The sequence below is a fragment of the Anoplopoma fimbria genome, chromosome 5 (assembly GCF_027596085.1).
Source record: "Anoplopoma fimbria isolate UVic2021 breed Golden Eagle Sablefish chromosome 5, Afim_UVic_2022, whole genome shotgun sequence".
Classification (NCBI taxonomy): Eukaryota; Metazoa; Chordata; class Actinopteri; order Perciformes; family Anoplopomatidae; genus Anoplopoma; species Anoplopoma fimbria.
The window spans coordinates 8,801,432-8,820,712 of NC_072453.1; the positions used below are offsets into that span (position 1 = coordinate 8,801,432).

The 19,281-nt window shown below is 40.8% G+C and overlaps 1 protein-coding gene across 1 annotated transcript in view; it reads right to left on the minus strand.

Moving 5' to 3' along the window:
* The window catches only part of myo1d (myosin 1D), a 103,386-nt gene that overhangs the window by 12,200 nt on the left and 71,905 nt on the right, over window positions 1-19,281 (minus strand). Inside the window, exon 21 of the mRNA XM_054598522.1 lies at window positions 16,878-17,032. Within this exon, the coding sequence (XP_054454497.1) occupies window positions 16,878-17,032 (155 nt within the window). The remainder of the gene's footprint in view (window positions 1-16,877; window positions 17,033-19,281) is intronic.

Genomic DNA, 19,281 nt, shown 5'->3' on the forward strand with positions numbered 1-19,281 from the left:
TCTTTTTTTTTTTTTACCTTTCTTTTAAATAATCCTAACTTATTATCTTCACATTTCCAATTTCACATCTAGGTTGACAAAAGGTTTTTGGTGTAGAGCTCCTCAAGACGGCTGAAAGCTGCAGAGAGTAAAATGTTTAGAGGCATGGAAAACCCCCCCAAAGACCAGATCAAATGCGGCAGTGAAAAACCTTCTGCGGCAACCGTCTCGGGTTATGTGAGCAGGTTCTGGTGCATCAAATATACCATAAGGCAGCCGTTGCATGCAGTATTGACTAAGCTGAGAACGTGCTGCGTTCCCTCTCTCGGTTGTTATCTCTTCTTCCCGCTACGGAGAAGAAGAGCTGTACTCACAACGGGAGGGGATTACTAAGTAGGTCATTTAAAGAACGGGGGGCGGGGGGGGGGAGAATGCACTGACAGCAAAAATGGAATCGATTCAAATGTGTATGGAAGAGGAAAGAGAGGAAAGAAAAGAGAGAGGTCAATCTTTAGTATACGTGGAGAAGTGGAGGGTTCAAAGGTCAGAGGTGGCTGTAAGCGGCTGCTTCAGGCCTCTGCAGGAGAAGAAGAGGAGGGAAGGTGAAGAGCTCTGGAAAATACTGTAAACCGACTTGTTCAGAAACATGTGAGAGAGGGTCACATTCGACTCCACAAGATTATGAGTCTCCAAAACTCCCATGAGGCTCCATTTAAAGCTGGATCAGTAAACACAAGCTTGTTAATATGCTAAGCTAGTACTGCTGCTTCTTTATGCACAGTAAGCGAGATCTGGGGTGCTGCAGTAGCGGACTATCAAGGCCCCCCCCGAGGGCCCCTGAGACGTCTTGAATAAAATGCCTTTTGTGATCCTCAAGTGTGAGAGCATAAATATTTTACGCATTTATTTCCCAGTTCTCTGGTTTTTCGTTGAAATCCCTCAAACTGAAAACAAACATATTGAAGCTGTGTTATCTGATGAAAACTGTAAAAAGCAGCGGCTCAGTTTGTCTCAGAGTTTCATCTGCTCTCCACCCAACATGCAAAGATATAAGAGATTCTGAACAGAAGGCTACTGATGGCGGCGGCAGATAAATTGTCCCATCAGGCAAGAGATGGATTTAAATCAGGAGTTATTGTCCAATAAATGAATGTACAGAAGTGTGTTTGAGTTGTGCATTCAGGTGATTGTGCATTGCAGTTACATAAAGTTGAGAGACTTGCAAGAGACCAACAAAAAGAATGGTTAAAAATTGAGTTTTAGAATATTTTGACTTGAGGTCTCCAGTGCGGTTGAAGTTCCAAAAACACTGAATCGCTTCACCATAATAACGCAGCTTGATAGCATCTTCACTGTTTGATTGGATCCACTACAGATATCCAGGGAATAAGACTGCCGCTTTGAGCAACTGCTGCACTTAAGATTTTTATCTTTTTATGTGGCAAATACATCATATTTTCCTAAATGTAGCTTTAAAACGCGTCTTAAACGAATGAATTTAGTCCAAATGATATTAATAAAGTAAATCAGTGACTAAATCCCTAAAGAGGTTTTACAATCGTGCAATAAAAAGAAGGGAGAAAAGGCCAATAAGAAGACACCATTGTCACATCCTGGAAAACCTGAAGATGCTAAGTTTTGACAACTGAGGACTTTTCAACTCCGTGGTGGCATCAGCCATCTTTATGGAGTGGTCTGTCTCAGCAGAAGGCCAGCAGTGTGCTGGGGTGTCCACATGGCATCTTTTCTGCAAGTTTTCATGTAGCCTCAGACTCCACAGGCTCTATGCGACACGGGGAGACCTTTAAAGGCCTTTGGATCGTCCAGTAGGAATACAACTGCAGGGTTCTGTAAAGTATCGTACCTTTGTCCAGAAGTCCCTTTTTTAAAAGAAGCTAAAATATGGAATAATAAAAAGACCAAAATTGTCAACAATTTTTAAAAACTGATGAAGGAATTTTTAAACCCAATCAATCATGTGTAGTGCAGTGTTTTTGTCTGTGTGTGTGTTTATACTGGATATATATATTTATATATACACACAGGCATGTCAACAAAATGTAGTTTAATTCTGTAGTCTGTGAAGAGGTATTATGTTTGGTAGTTTAAAGAGCTTCCTTTGGAAATTAGCCGTAGCTATGCTGTGATACACTGCAATGGAAAATCGTCTTTATGTAGATTGTATTCGTTCACATCAAATAAACATGAAATGAATAAAAATGATGTATAAAGATGCTGGCGGGGAGCATAAAACAAATTCTGGAGCGTTTAAGCTGAGAGACAAGATATTTTATTGGTTGTTTCCAAATTGTATTGGACCTTGTGGATCAAATTCTCATAATACAAAGAGTCTTTTGGGAGGTGTTTGTGATGCTCAAAATATGTATTCATAGGTTTTAAAGCCGAGCCTTTCCACATTCTTGAATAAAGAGTGTGCAAAAAAAGAAATCGCCTCACATCCCGGCGCTGTTTCAGGTCAAGACTAACCTCTTTTGGCCACATGATTCCTTTCAATACCCTTTGAGGAGAGCAGAAGATGGAGCGACCGCTGGTAGGCTGTCCACACGGCATCTGGAGCTATACACTCTCCCTTTTTCCCAGGAGGCAACGGGTGAATGACGGCTATCAATAACTGCGACTCATGCAAGCTGCTGGGAGGAGGCGGGCGCTCACAGATGCTCTGGTTAAACAAAAGGACACACTTCTAAACCTCTACGTCTCTCTGTTCAAAGGATCAGTGGGAGATGAAACGCAAACCGGAAATGTAAAAAGCAAAGGTCGTCGGTCTCTGGGGGAAAACTGTAATTTCACCACAGATGGTGGAGGCTATCACACTCTGCAGAGCCACAATAGCCACACAGCTGGAGTGTTGAACAAGCGAGTGTGTGTGTGTGTGTGTGTGTGCGTGTGTGTGTGTGGTCCTCATTGTTGTTGTCTTTGATCAGTGAGCTAAATCTTACTCACTGCTCAGCTGTGTGTTTGGCCTTTTCAGAAAGACTCTCTTCAGCCATCTTCAAGGCTGAATGGACTTTAAAACACTTTAGGTGAATCAATAAGCCGGAGTACACAGAGACACAAGAGAAAAAGAAGGACAGGCTGCCTCAATTAGATGCTCATTACCGAAGGGAGACCGCTCACTTCTCAAGTGGCTACGCCTCCAATTCTGTTTATTAAAGGCAATCAATACGTCAATCAAAGGCTCATCTATTTTCTCCTATACTGACAGGCTGCTGTTTTCTATGCAAAAGGAGGAAAGGTTTGGACGTCCAGAATGAGTCTCAAGCAATGTTTTACCGTTTCAACTGAGGCATAATGAATATCTACCTTGTACAACGTCCTTGTAAAACTGTCCGTGTATACCGTACGTTATTATTTCAGTGTTCAACTGGAGTCTTTTACCTTGAGATACCGGAAAATAGTATTTTTTACACATAATACAAGAGAGTTGATTTTGTTCAGGGCTGGACGTCACATAAGGTCGTATAAAAAGCTAAAATAAATGATGAAATGGAAGCATATGGGGGAGAAGACAAGGTGAGGTGGAGAGAAGGAGGGATGGAGATGTAATGAAGAGATTGGATTATGGGAGTAAAGGGAGGACGCATGATGAAAAGACATTAGGTGTGGGGGAGATTAATGGCCATCAATGACAGAAGACCAGATCGAGGGAGGGAGTACAGGGAGAGAGGAGGTGAGGGAGGCCGAGGAGGAGGGAGGAGGGAGGAGAGAGTCTCCCGAGGCCGATCATAATTGGTCTGACAGTTGGAGAAGGTTAGGTGCTGTTGCCGGGTGGAGCGTGTGTGTTTGGGGGTCGGATTATGGGGTAAATGTGGAGGTTGATGCGGTCTATAAGATATCAGAGCTCCTACTGTATCAGCACTTTAACCGAGGCTTTCATCCAACGTGACAGTAAGATGGTAGACGACAGGAAGTGCATACATTATATTATTATACACATACACTCCTACGGGAACACTGAGGCAGCTACTCAGAGTGAGTGGCCCAGCAGCAGATTAAATATAGCTCACACCAGCAGATGTACATGCATATATAATAGATCCCATGTTGACTTTTATATATATATATATATATATATATATATATATATATATATATATATATATATACAGTATATCCCCAGAGTACAAACTATATGTAGAAAGGTTGAATTGGAATGAAACATAGCATAGTACATAGCATGCACATGCAGCATTTCGGGTGTTAATCCTGAGAATGATTAATCTGAGGGTATGAATGATTTACTTGTAATATGATAATAGTAATTTGTTTTGACAAAAGATTAAAAAACATTTCAAAGCTTGTTTGAGTTGGACACGATAAACATTGAGAACAGATTAGCCGTGGACAGACACAGAGGTGCACAGTCACTCAGTCACAAGCGATCGCATGATTCATTTGCTGATTCACTAATTGATTAATTGAATAATTGTTTAATCTCTAATTCCAGCACTTCTGACTGCAATGACAGTATTCATTTATCAACAACCTCAAAAAAGCTGCAACAATTCCATATACTGCATATATATTGATTAACGTAGGAATACACAATCATTTACTATGCATGCCATTTTTAACTTTTCACTCAAATTAAGTAATAAAATGTTTGTTGGGGAAACGATGAAGCTCAATCTATGACATGAAAGCACGGGGCAAATCTGCGCTGAGCTTTTCATTCAATTTGCACTCGCAATCTGTTTGTAATGAGAGTCTGATTTACTAAGACGGAGACTAATTATGTAATCAACGACTGGGACTGTGTTTAAATGCGTTTAGCGTTTGAGCGGGAGGCTACGAGGAAAAGTTCACAGTTGGGATTTGTCTGAGATCAACAAGCTCATAAAATGAAATCCTAATGATCCTGGAATAGAAACGCTTATTAATGGCATTGCAAATATTAATAACAACAACTGAGGCTGCAATTAAACTTCAGAGGGAGATAATTTCCCATGCAAAACTGATCCTCATAAAGAGGGTGAACTTTAGTAAATCCAGCGACACTTTTATCTCCTCCCGTCTGAAATGAGGCTTAATGAATCTCTCCCCGAGTGTAGAATCTGTCAGGCGGTCAGAGCTAATTACAACAGGGCAATTTTGTTCTCATGTATCATGAGATTTCACGCATTATTGCAAAGCTGGAGGATGTTATGATCTTTAGAACAGTTAGCTGCTCAGATGACTGCTGGGAAAAAGATGATACTTCAGATCTATCAGCAGGTTTCTGGGAACGTTTGATCTATAAAATGTTAGAAAATAGAGACAAATCTCAATTTCTCAGAGCCCAAGGTGATCTCTTGATGTTGCAAAACCCAAATTAAATTTAGGTGAGACACAACAGGCAAAAACGGTTTTTCATGCACTTGTCAATTTTTAGAATCTTCTATCAGACTAGTAGATAGAAAACATCCAAAATACACATTTAGGTGTTTATTTAACTACGTTGTCTATTTGCATCTGTAGATTTCTCCTTAATTCCCCAACAGTTAGCATTAGGTAATGCCTCATTTGCATATTTAAACATAACATTTAAGAAAACTTGTAATACAAAAAATAATTGTCTTAATGTAGTTCATCAAATAGGGAAGTTTCATGATGATATATATCAGTTTTTGTTTTTTTACCCTATTCACCTGTAGTGTCTTCAAAATATATGTCATTTTACGATAAATATATTTAAAGGCCGTTTTCTCTAAATGTGTTTTTTCTCAGACTCTGATCCAGAAACCTCCACTTCAGCAGCTCTTACATACACCAAACTTTACAGTTTCATCCCTCTCTAAATTCTGAAGGTTTTCACAGAGGGGTTTGTTGATAAATCATTCATAGCCTGATTTATACAACATTTTATTACTAAAGACATGGAGAATTTAGATTTTTTTATGGCCGTATATTCTGATCTATGTAATGATAAAAAAAAATATCCAAATTCCCTCTGCAAAAACCTTTGGCTCCAATATGTCAACAAAATGAAACAATAATTTGGAACCTGGCTTTATCTAATAATCAGATTTTTTGGGGGGTAATGTATAAAAAACCCCACTTATTTAAAAGACAAAATGCCTAATTACGATATTTAAACCTAAAATTTTAGAAAACTTTTAATACAAAGCATAATTGTCTTAATGTAAGTAACCAGCTGGTGAAGTTTTGTGGAGATATTTATGAGTCATTTTTTTGAATCACTAATCTTAACAGTTTGAGTCAGTCACTGATGGACTAATAAAGTTATTGTTTCACTCTGAAAACCTTATATTCCACTCAGTCATCTGTTTCTCAAGCGTATGCCAGCGTCTGTGCTTCTGCCTCATAATGAAAACACAACATGGTCCAGTCAGAAAGGTCAACACCCTCTGCTGGGAGAAAGAAACGCTGATGATTCGGGGCTCGCTGCGGTGGAAAAGTGGGTCATATTCACACTCATTCATCCATACACAACCTCTGACACAATCTCACACATTCAAGTATTATCTCTAATATGTACTTACACAGTCACACACACACACACACACACACACACACACACACACACACACACACACACACACACACACACACACACACACACACACACACACACACACACACACACACACACACACACACACACGCTGGATTGGCTGGTCGCCATCCATCACCCATCCTCCCCCCCCCTGGCTGCAGCACGGTGCCAATGAGACAGGCAGGACTCTCCCGCTGGCCCACATAACAATGACTCTTGAGTGTGCGTACCGGTCGCATTTATATGTGTGTGTGTGTGTGTGAGGGAATTTGTGAACTCGCATTGCAACTTGACTTTTGGAAATTGGAAGTTATATAACGACTATGCAGACAGATTATCCTCTCAAGACCCTTTGGTGACTAAAGAGAAGGCTGCACAAAGAAAGGGACTTTTGTCATTTTGTTAACCTTGTTGTTGATACTAAACAATTCCTTTTTTTGATGCCATACATTGAGAAATGTTCAACAAAATCCTTTTTTTAATTAACAAAAGCAGCCAAATTCTTAAATGTAAAATGATGTCTAAAAACAGCAGTTGTAGAGACATTTGGCTCTTGACAGAACAATGTATAGAGGACTGAATGCCTTCAGAGGAAAGCTAAAATACAAGATTGTGCTGATTTCCTCTCTTGTTCATCATCTTTCTCTCTCTCTCTAATCTTTACATTCCTCTCACAGTTTTTTCCCCCTCTTCTATTCTACACTCTGGGACGAGATGTGCCGCTATTATCTCCAGCCAACAGGGTTATTAATGGATCGCATACGTATCAGACAAAACACGGATCCAACGGTTGCCATGGGAACTGCATCCGCAGCGCCCCAGAAAGGAAGCAGAGAGAGAGGATGGGAGGGGAGGAGGCAGAAGGAGGGAGGGAGGATGAGGAGAAGCAGAGTGTGGAGTGAAAAACAAGAGGGGGCGGGGGGGGGCAGCAGTGGGGAGGGTGATTAATGGAGAAAGAGGAAATAGAGAAGGAGGGAAGGAGGAGGAGAGAGAGGAGAGAGAGAGAGGAGCCCACTTCTATCACTCGGAAATATTTGATTCAGCAGAAAAGGTGACCTTGGTGAAGAAGACAAAGGCAGCATCTCTCTCTTCTCTTCTCCTCCTTTTATCTTACTGTTATAAATAATGTTAGTGAATCCATCAGCTATAACAGAAAATACACTTTACACATTTATTTAACGGTTTGTTGCTATTAAATATTTAAACACTCAGGCAACAGATGTAATTCTTTAAAAAAGAAAAACGACATTAATGGATGGATGGCCTTATTTGATTTAAAGGAGCATATTTCTTTTTTGTACTTCACATAACTGCGTATCATTTTTCTCTGTGTTTTAGAGGATTTTGATGTATATTTAGCACACAAGCACTGTTATAGGATCAGTACTCAGTTTAACTTGAGGTATCACAAGAGAAAATGTTGGATCAATGGATCCCTGATTCCAGGCAGCCATTGGTTTCCATTACTTTCTGTACAGTATGGAGATAGATGACATTATCATAGTGTGGTAACGCAGCTAATATTTTGGCTTGAAAGTGCTGGAACTCTTCAAATTTTTTACAAAACACATCCAAACCCAATCAGGGACTTCAATCAATGCTGTAAACATAGAATTACATAGCTGTTAGTTACACACTCTCAATCTCACCATCTCCTTCAAAATAAGAGATTATGGAAGAGTAGGGGAAAAAATCAAATAAAACAATCTATAATGAATCTGCACACATGTGAAAATGGTCGTTTAGTCCTCATTTAACAATTTAACAGTCCTTTATAAATCTGTGGAGGGAGATGATGAAGCGTTACGCGGAGAAATGAACAAAGCACACTGACGCCAACATGTCTGAGGCTGACAGACGGATGCGAGTCCCTTTGTGTGAGAGGTACAAGTGTTTAATCCCCAACATCTCCAAATCTTTTTTTTTTTTCCCATCTCGTCCTTCCACCTCGATCTCACCTCCTTCCCTCTTGGCTCACTATTCCTGACAAACTCTCACTAACACTTTTTTTCCTTCCTCAGCCTTAAAGCAGTTCGGCTTAACACTCCCCCAAATCCCTTCTGCAGTGTCAGGAGGAGACGGGGGGGAGGAGTAGAAGATGGGGAGAAGGGGGAAGGCTAAACGTTCAGGTCTTCAGGGAAAGGAAGACAGGAGGCAAAGGCAGGAACAGAATATGACCGCATCACTCTGACAGATCAATGAAGGCCTGTGTACTGCACCGTCTGCTGACTCATACTGTAGAGAGGGGGAAGAGGAGGGTGAGGAGGGGGGGGGGGGGGGGGGTGAAGGAGAGGAATAAAGAGAGTGTGTGGGAAGGAGACAGAGAAGGACAAAAGGGCGGTGGCAGAGGTTATGTAGGAGTGTGAGACAGAAAAAGTACGAGCCGACGCTTGAAGACGGATATGAGAGAGGTAAACGTCCTCATGCTCACTGAGGGCCTCAAGAGTAAATCACCTGCAAGGGCTGCAACAATCTTGATTTATTTAACTATTGCCTAATCCAGTGGTTGCAAAAAAAAGTTGACAAAATGATAACTGGTGTGAGAAACACAAAACAAAAAATACCTTGTTTTTAATTTTCTAATCTTAGTGGTTTTACAGATGGCAGTACGTCTGTGTGTCTGTTTGCATTAGAAGGGAGATATTGGATTATGCATCCCTGATCCCAGGCAGCCATTAGTCTCCATTACTTTCAGTACAGTATGGAGATGAATTACATTATCATTGTGTGGTTACGCAGCTTAAAGAGCAACATTAGGTTGCAAAACACATCCAAACACGAACCAGTTGGGTCGAACTATTTTATGGAAGTCCATTAAAATGTTCTCTGTTGTCTGGTAAAGTCCCAGTTTCAAGCTGGGTGTCAAATATCTATAAAACACTAAAAATGTCATGTAATAATAACAATATTATTCTTGCTTACATAGAACTTTATCATTTTCAGTCCCACTCATTATTACCTAACCCAATATGAAAACATAAACAATGCACCACCCTTCTGAACTCACTCATCACCAATTTGTCAGTTGGTATGTGTACCTAAAAAAATGTGTACCTCAAAATTGTACACATTTTTGTGTTTAGACTTCTAATTTAAGAAAAGCTTTAGTACAGTTGCTTGTGATTGGTCAACACCAACACACTTGTTTGTGTTAAATAAAAAAATAAAAAATATTGTTTATAGAAAATGTATTCAATATTTCTCAAAGTAAGGTATTAAAAAAAAAAAGGATACTGAAAGTCAGGTCTATTGTACCTAATAATAAACATATTTAAATGATACCCAAGATCATTCATTTCATTAAAGTGTTCTGTCCAACCTTTAATAAATCAACCATGTCAGCACTAAAACCATAAATCAGCTCCATGCACCAACATGCACACAGTGGACAGCAAGCAAGGGGTTAATAAAATCCTGTCAATGACTCCTGACACACACACACACACACACACACACACACACACACACACACACACACACACACACACACACACACACACACACACACACACACACACACACACACACACACACACACACACACACACACACACACACACACAGGGTTTTTTCATTAGTCACTGTGGACACTGACAGCAGTCGGTGGAGCCTAAACCTAGCTGTTGCTACAGAAACAATCCTGTGTTTTTTCTAAGAAACCAATTCCAGCCGATTACACAACACGGACACAACAACGGCGTGAAGAGAGAGCAGATTATGTGAACCGGGGATTTACAGGAGTCGGTCAGGGGGAAACGTTGTGACTGACACAAACAGAGAGAGAGAAAACGTGCTGTAAACACAACACACTCTGCACAACATTAACATGATCTAAAGACATCTAACCTCACTTTGACCTGATAAAAACATCCCACTATTCTTTAGTAGTAAGAATATTTCTGCATCAGACTGATGTTTTGTTGCATTTGATGGAGGGGAATCTTTTAAACTGCAGAGCACCACCTGTGAGAATGAATAATTCAACATGGAGCTATTTTTACTATTAGATCTCAGTGGGAAATTAGTGAAGCCGAGGGGAAGTGTGCGATAGAGGAAGGGAAATGTTGGTAAAATGAATTAGAAGAAATAGAAATGATAGATTGAGTTTTCTATTCAAAGATTCAATGTGAAGTCAGAAGACATTTGAACATATTGGGTCATCATTGTGGTCAAATCTTAACTTAACCGATTGAATGAGAGGTGGTTGTTTTCTCTAATTGCTAAATAAAAGGTGCTTCAATGCTTCCTTCAAATCTTCTTTATTGTAAAGATACACTGGACCATCGTTTACAAGATGAAAGAGATAATGCCGTCCCACAAGTTGTCAATCCTTCAGTAACATCAGACATGGACCCTGTAAAGGTCCGGTTTATGGGCCCTATCCTCAAATCTGCTTTACAAATAAGCTCATTATTAGTTAAGATCAGTTCATTTCTTAGGTCATGTTGCTGGCTGGCCGAAAAAAGAAGTCTCTCCATTTTCAGGAGAGAGGATGTTTGGTTATCAAGGACAAAAAGTTCTACCAGCACCAGCAACTTTCTCTCTCTGCAGCAAACAGAAGAAAGAAGCTGAACCCCTCTGACATCCAACGGTCCTTCCAGTCAACAAACACGACCCTGAAGCACTAAAGCAGGACTTACAGTTCTCTACAAAACATCAGACAGACCCACAGCTTGTATGTACCTCCTCAGGTTTAATATTATGGGGATTTTTTAAAGAGCATTTTGTTTCCTTTTTGGGTATGTGTGTGTATATTAATGTGAGCTAAGGTGACAGAGTCATCCTCCCCTGGGATTAAACCACAGGATGAAAGTCATGCATGAAATCACTTCATTCACCCACGTTTCTGCTGGAGCTACCGTTTTAGGTTGTGAGAAGAAATATTTAATTCAAGGAGTCAAACGTTTCCTGGTGATGTGTAGCTATAAACCATGTGTAAGCTGCTTGTACTGAGAGGAAACGGTACTCGTTAACACTTGTTAAATATTGTGACTTGAGCTCATTTGAGGATAATTTAAACCATTTTAAAAACGTACAGAGAGAGAGTGAAGTGAGCACAACAAGATCAATATTTTCCTGATGGTAAGTGGGAACGCATTTACTGCAGTGAGACTAACCTCATGTGAACTGATCTCAAATGAAATAAACACAAGAGAAGAGATACTTCCTTGTGCTTTTGTTGTTTTAATAAGGTTGATTTGGTTATAAAGACAACATACTAACATGTAGGAAGAGTCCAGTTTGACTAACAGCAAAAAGCATCAACAAGCAAATAAGAAGAGATCTGAAACCAGAGAGACATCTTATCAAAACATGATGAATATATTCATAACATCTGGGTAAATTGGGAATAAAGACTTGTCTCTAAAGTCCTGTTTCAAACAGGAACATGTTCTCCCACTATTTGAGAATTTTTTGTGCGTGAAGAGATGGAGAGTGTCGGCTCTGCTGTTCTGACAGCGAGCGGTGGGAGTGCTGCAGTCGCTGCATGTCAACACACACACACACACACACACACACACACACACACACACACACACACACACACACACACACACACACACACACACACACACACACACACACACACACACACACACACACACACACACACACACACACACACACACAGTACACACTAGAGAGACAGAGAGAGTTAGGGGTGGTGGCTCTGTCTCTTCTAAATATAGGCCTCAACAGCAGCACTGCCTTAAATATTTCATCGCCTCCTCTCCAGAAATGAAGCAGGAGGGGAGCCAGGGGAGGAAAGGGGGGGGGGGATCGAGAGAGAGAGAGAGAGAGAGAGAGAGAGATGAGAGAGTGGAGGGGGGTTTCCGAGGGGTTCGTGAGACTGAGATGTACAAAAGGGAAAACAGTCAAAAATAGGAAGTTGGAAAAAAAGGCATGAAGGAAGGGAGAAGGGAGAAAGGAGGATGGGGGGGGAGAAAGGGAGGAGGAGAGGCTGAAGGCATGGGAATCTAATCCCCGCCTCCCTTTTATGCAAAATAAGAAGGAAGTATTTCTGTATTTCTCTAGACAATTGGTGCGTCGTGGTCGATAAGAGGGTTATCTTCTCCTGTGTCGAAATCTCTGCATCACTTCAGTCCGAAGCAACTTGGCGAAGTTTCTGTTTTAAAAAATGAATAAAAAACAGAAGCGGCCTTGACACTGTGTAAAAATTAAAAATTAAAAGATTAAAACCACTCCGAAATCAGAATTCAAAAAGCTTAAAACGCCAAACAGATTTAGAAACAGTCAGAAACTCGAGCATCCAGTCCCGCCTACGACGAGGAGCGGGTTCATTCCCGGCGGCGGCGTCACTCTGCTTCGGCCTCGCTGTCACTTAGAGGAGGATGAAGTGTTGCTTTTGTTGCTGCTGTAAGCTGCCCCCCTTCCCCCCCGTCTCCCCCGCTCACTGCTGTGCATATTGTGCACTGTACAGCATGTTGAAGGAGAGATAAAGGTTAAAGCCACATCAACAGGGAGCTGCAGCGGTGGGGACGCTGCATGAGGAGGATCACGCGGCGGCGACACACAAAACGCCAGCACGGCCTCATGTAGATTTACCTCTGAGGAATTCACAAACACACACACACACAACACACACACACACACACACACACACACACACACACACACACATTGCTGCACGTGCCGGCGTGCTCTTTGTTCTGTCAGTGTTGTTTCGGTGATGGATGAGTCGGCATGCGACACACATGGAGGTTCATTACAGGAGGCCCGGGCCTTTCTCAGCCCGACACCTACAGAGAAAATGGGCTCCACAATGGAGAGATACCATCGCAGGGTGGCGAGCAAAGGCACACTTCTGCTACACACCAATGAAGCTACTCACACACACACACACACACACACACACACACACACACACACACACACACACACACACAAGACAAGCAGACAGATCTGTCTGCATACACAAACCCAAAGATAAGCAGACAGATCTGTCTGCATACACAAACCCTCTCTCTCTCTCTCTCTCTCTCTCTCTCTCTCTCTCTCTCTCTCTCTCTCTCTCACACACACACACACACAATAATACACACACAGAGAGACACACATAAACAGACAAATCAATACATGTGCCAGACTATTGTGCAATCAGTTCAATCATTAGTCAAATTAAGAGATGTTGTGATTTGCAAACACGTCATTAAAACTGCAATCAGAGCAGCAAATTATATTTAACAACAAATTAGTTTAACAATTCTGAATTTACCGCAATGTTTTTGATGGAAATCTTCCACAGCTCAATATCAGATTAATTAGTGAGATTACTTTATAACAAGATTGATTGTTTATTTTAGATTGAAGGAGTTTTGGTGTGGACATTGTTCTTGGTGAGGGGATGTTTTATGTGGATTTGGGATTTATGTTTGCTGTTCCTGGAGCTGAGAAATCGATAGTTTGGCAAAGATGGTTAGATACTGAAATAAATCTCCACATCTATTGGATGGACTACAATAAAATGTTGTTCATGCTCCCCAGAGGATGAATCCTAATCACTTAAGGGCGCCCCTGACTTTGCCTCTAAGCCACTGAGACGCTGACATTTGTTATTTTATATGGAACGTCTGACTTTAATGACTTTAAATGAGCAAATACCTGCAAAACTAATTATAAACTTGAGCTTCCCCTTTCTGTTTTGCACTAATTTGCAAATGTTAGCATGTTAAAATGCTAAAGTAGAATGGTGAGATGCAACATTAGCATTGTCACTGTCAGCGTGAAGCCTCACAGAGCAGTTTGCATCATTGGAGACTCTTAGTCTTGGTAATAAACTGTATTTTAATGCACTAAAATCCAAATTAGAATTAATAGAAATTAGCGATGACAACAATTACATCTTGAGGAGAAAAAAACCCCCAAAACAATGTTGAGATGTTGAGAATTTCTAAAGCCACTTCATCATGTTGTAATCAAAGGAACTGCAGTTTAAGACACTTCTGCAGAGGCTTTACTTTCCAACTATGGTGCTTTCTGCCTGGTGCAACAACAGACTTAACAGAATCACTCAGTTATTAGGTCTAAACAAAACAATGTATGGCTCACAGGATAAACCAGGGAATGAAACAGGAAGGAGGGGAATCTAGTTATCTTTAGCACTACAGTTGGATTTAATGACAAATCAATCCCAATCAGTCTTATAAAGTTTTTTCGACAAGCACAAGTAACTTTTTCAGTCTGCAGAAAACATAAAAAAGAAGCTGAACCCCTCTGACATCCAACGGTCCTTCCAGTCAACAAACACGACCCTGAAGCACTAAAGCAGGACTTACAGTTCTCTACAAAACATCAGACAGACCCACAGCTTTTATGTACCTCCTCAGGTTTAATATTATGGGGATTTTCTTAACATTTAAAGAGCATTTTGTTTCCTTTTTGGGTATGTGTGTGTATATTAATGTGAGCTAAAGTGACAGAGTCATCCTCCCCTGGGATTAAACCACAGGATGAAAGTCATGCATGAAATCACTTCATTCACCCACGTTTCTGCTGGAGCTACCGTTTTAGACTTTTTCTTTAGGGAGGTTGTGAGAAGAAATATTTAATTCAAGGAGTCAAACGTTTCCTGCTGATGTATAGCTATAAACCATGTGTAAGCTGCTTGTACTGAGAGGAAACGGTACTCGTTAACACTGGTTAAATATTGTTATACAACACAATTAATAGCATGTGACAGCTTCTTACTTAACTCGAGCTGGAGGATCATTTGAACCCTTTAAAACGTACAAAGAAAGAGTGAAATGAGGACAACAAGGACAATATTTTCCTGATGGTGAGTGGGAAAGACGTGCAGGTTTACTGCAGTGAGACCAACCTCATGTGAACTGATCTCAAATAAAAAATAAATTGAACACAAAGAAGAGATACTCCCTCATATCTTAAGACTCCCAACTGGTCAAATACCAACGCTTGTTCAGTGCCCCTACGCTACAACTTTTGATGCTTAAGTTTCCTTCTAGCGTCAGTTTTTGGGCTTGTCAGGAGTTAATGTAAATTTTCCATTTATAGTTTCCTTTCAAAATAAATTTAAATGGTCACAATTAAGGTATGTCTTCCTCTTGTTACATGCATAGAGTCTCTTTTCACAAAACACTTACAACGTAGTTTCACTCAGTTTTTAGATTTACCTACACAACAAATTAAATATTCATTAGATTGAATTCAATTGGTTGTTATTTGTGCCCAATCTTAAAATGTCTTAAAGTGGTAAAAGTATATTTAAAAAAATATTACATTTTACATGTAATATGTCTCTTTTATGCATTTAACTATTTTATGAACGCCGGCCTTCACAGTATCCTGTCCTGGAGAGATCGCAGAGCTCAGATTAAAATAATATTAGGGTTCAAGTGAGGACAGTGCACTCTATCTGCCCCATAATCCTCCTGCAACAGGTCAAATCCGTCAATATCACACATCTGGGCCAATACTGTTGGATTTGACACCGTGAGAGAAGGTTTTTATCACTTGTACAGAGATGTCCTTGTTACTTTAGACTACATGCTGTTCTGTAATACTGCTGGAAGTTGAACTAAATAAAATGCACTGGGTTAAAGAGGGGACAATATGCTCTTGCAGTAAATAAATAAGTAAAAATATGAGGATGCCTCTACATTCCCCTTAGTGCCAAAGGTCATTTTAATCAGCAAACTACAGTCCATGTTTTAAACAGACCCTATTATGCTATTTTCCGGGTGCATATTTTTTATCTCAAGTTACAGTTACAACATGTTTACATGCATTAATGCTCATAATCCTCCTTGTTTTTCTCATCCTGGCTGTCCTGCAGCACTTCTTCTCACCCTCTCTCTGAAACGCTCCGTTGTAGCGCTTGCTCCTCCCTCCAGAAAGCAAAGTCTGCTCTGATTGGTCAGCTAGCCCGCTCTGTTATGATTGGTCAATGTTTCACATTTCAAAAAACTCTTCCTCCAGAGCTCCAGCTCCGTCTCTCTCTTTAGTTGTTTGAGGGCCAAACTTGCCTGAAGGAGTTTTACGTCACTTATGTAACATTATGACCTCATAAAGTTACATTATGACCTCATAATGTAACATTATGAACTCATAAAGTTACGGAAGTGAAAGAGAGAATTCAATGGAGCCGTTTCAGGAGCTCAGGAGCTTCTGAGGGGGAGGGTAACTCCTTTTAGGCGTGGACTTCAGGTTTTACACTCTACAGACCTTTTACATGTACAAAAATATATATAACACACTAAAGAAGAGGGAAAAAGTGGAAAAGCATAATAGGGCCACTTCAAGAGATTCACCACCATGTCAACAGTTGAAAATACCAAGGTATCGGTAGATAAATTAGTACTTCAGCTTCTATCTGTTGCCCGTTGTTTCCCCGACCGCTTACCTCTTGAAGTGGCTGAGAAGGGTGCCGACCAGCTCCCCGATGCGGCTCTCGTTGGCGGGCACCATGCCCTGCAGGCACACCACGAGATCCCTGCTGTCCTTGGTGTGGAACACAACCAGCTGGTCCTTCCCAGGGGACACGCTCACTCCGGTCACCTGGGACAGAGTGAGAGAGAGGGGGGAGGACACACGATTAAACACAGATAAACATGTACATAACCACCTGTACTGTAGATAAACACAAATAATGCACATATACAGACATAGAGGCATGCATATATCAGGGGGTTTGAGCTGGTGTAAACCCAGAGGATGTGAACTGACTCGGGTTGATGCTACATGCTAATTCATCACATTTAACTTTACGAGAAGTGGACTTGTGGAGTGCGGTTTTGAGGCCTCAAGTTCGGCATTTGCGTCGTCGCCATCTTGGATTTTGTCTGTTGTCATGGTGGCTTTTTGCAACCAGTGAACATAATTAACCATATTTGGACTGCAGAGGAGTGATGTAGCGACGCCGAATACGTCTCTGGTAAAGACCTGTCAATCACAAGGTAGCCCCGCCCTAAAGCATACCCTGCTTTATGGTCTATTTGACCCTACATAGGACCATAATTTACTAAATGAACATCATGCTGCATTGAAGAAGACTTGAAACTACAGATTGAGACCATAAACTCATGTTTACAATGTTTACTGAGGGAATAAATCAAGAGAGAAGTAGAGTCATTTTCTCATAGACTTCTATACAACCAGAGGAGTCGCCCCCTGCTGGTCAGTAGAGAGAATGCAGCTTTAAGACACTACAGCATTGGCTACACTTTTTAGAATCGGAGGTTGGCATTTGGAGTATCAAGCAGATCTTTGGTTTAAATGGGAGACTAAAAGCCTTGATTAAAAAACAGTGTCCAACAAAAATTATGATGTCAATATGTTCGTCAACGCCCTTTTTTCCCCCTATAAACAAACTTTGACGATATCAACATGCAATCGACTACCTATGCGTGGGCATTACAATTCCTAAAAGAACATACAAATCATATACAGTACAATAGTCTTTAGAGCATTAAAATTCAATGATAAACATGTACCTAATGTTGCGATTAACTTGAAGCATTATGGATGTAGTTGTTTTTATTTTGCATGCTGCATTCACTTTAAATATACCTTTTTGTGTGAAGAGATCTTCACATTGAAACTGAGCCAAAGCAAACAAACAACACTGCTCTGGTGTTCTCAGTATCTGGTGTCTGGGGGGTTTTCTCCCACTCAAAGCTTAAATCAGCACTTGCAGTAAAGATTTATTGATCAGCATCCCAAAGGTCCAATCGAATTTTCTCCTCTCAGAGCCCCCAAACGACTCACCAACGGAGAGCGGCCATGGCTGAAAGGGGAATCCCAGTTTTGCGGTTGGATTGTTTAGCTTAACAGGTCTTCAGAGTAGACACAACAGGAAGTAACCGATAACCTCAGAGGTGAACACATCTCAGGAGGAGAAGGAGCTCGTTAAACCCCCATTCCTTTGTATTCTAAACCATTATCTCTCCTCCTTTTAGCTCTCCTCCGTCTCCTTTGTCATTCTCCGCCTTTAGCTATCCATTTATTTCTATCTTAATTTGTCTCTCTGAGCTGAACGTGTTGAGGAAACAGCCTCAGGCCAACCAGTCAGGTGCATTAATATCCACTCACCAGACTGCAACGCCGAGACAGATTCTCCATCTGGAGAGGACGGGCTCAGACAGGTTGCTTCCGCCGGCTAAACAATGCAGCTAACTTATTTAGCTCCAACATGACGCCTGTGACTTCGAAAAACAAACACTTCACCTAATCACCATGAATTAAAGCCTACAGCCATGCCTCTGTGTCTAGCAACCCACCCGCAGTTAATTACATGGAGCCGATTACATTTACATTTATATTAAAGGCCTAATTGATTGGAACGACAGACAGTGTTCTAATGAGTTGGGTAATGATACGTTCTGATTCGTTTCCTTGTCTCATTTTCTTTTTTTTTCTTGTCTTGATTCCCCAAATCAGCTTCACCCCGAGTATGAAATGTGTTGGAGGCATTTATCTGCCCAGCCATCTGTTCAAGTGTTCGTCTGGCAAATCTGAGAAAACTTGAGGAGGAGGATTTATTTCATTAGTGCAGTCCAACTAATTTGTGTTGAAAACTAAAAGGCTCCTACACACTGAGATAATGGGGATCTTGCAGGCTTGATGAATGCAAGATGGGGTCTTGTGTCAAACTATAGAACATCAAATGTTAGATTGTGTAATATATTCGATTTTCAAGCAAATATTTCAGACATGGTCGGGTTTTTTCTTTTCTTTGTCTTATGGGATAGTAAACTGAATATTTTGGGGTTCTCAACTGTACTATAATTATGGAGAAAATAATCAGC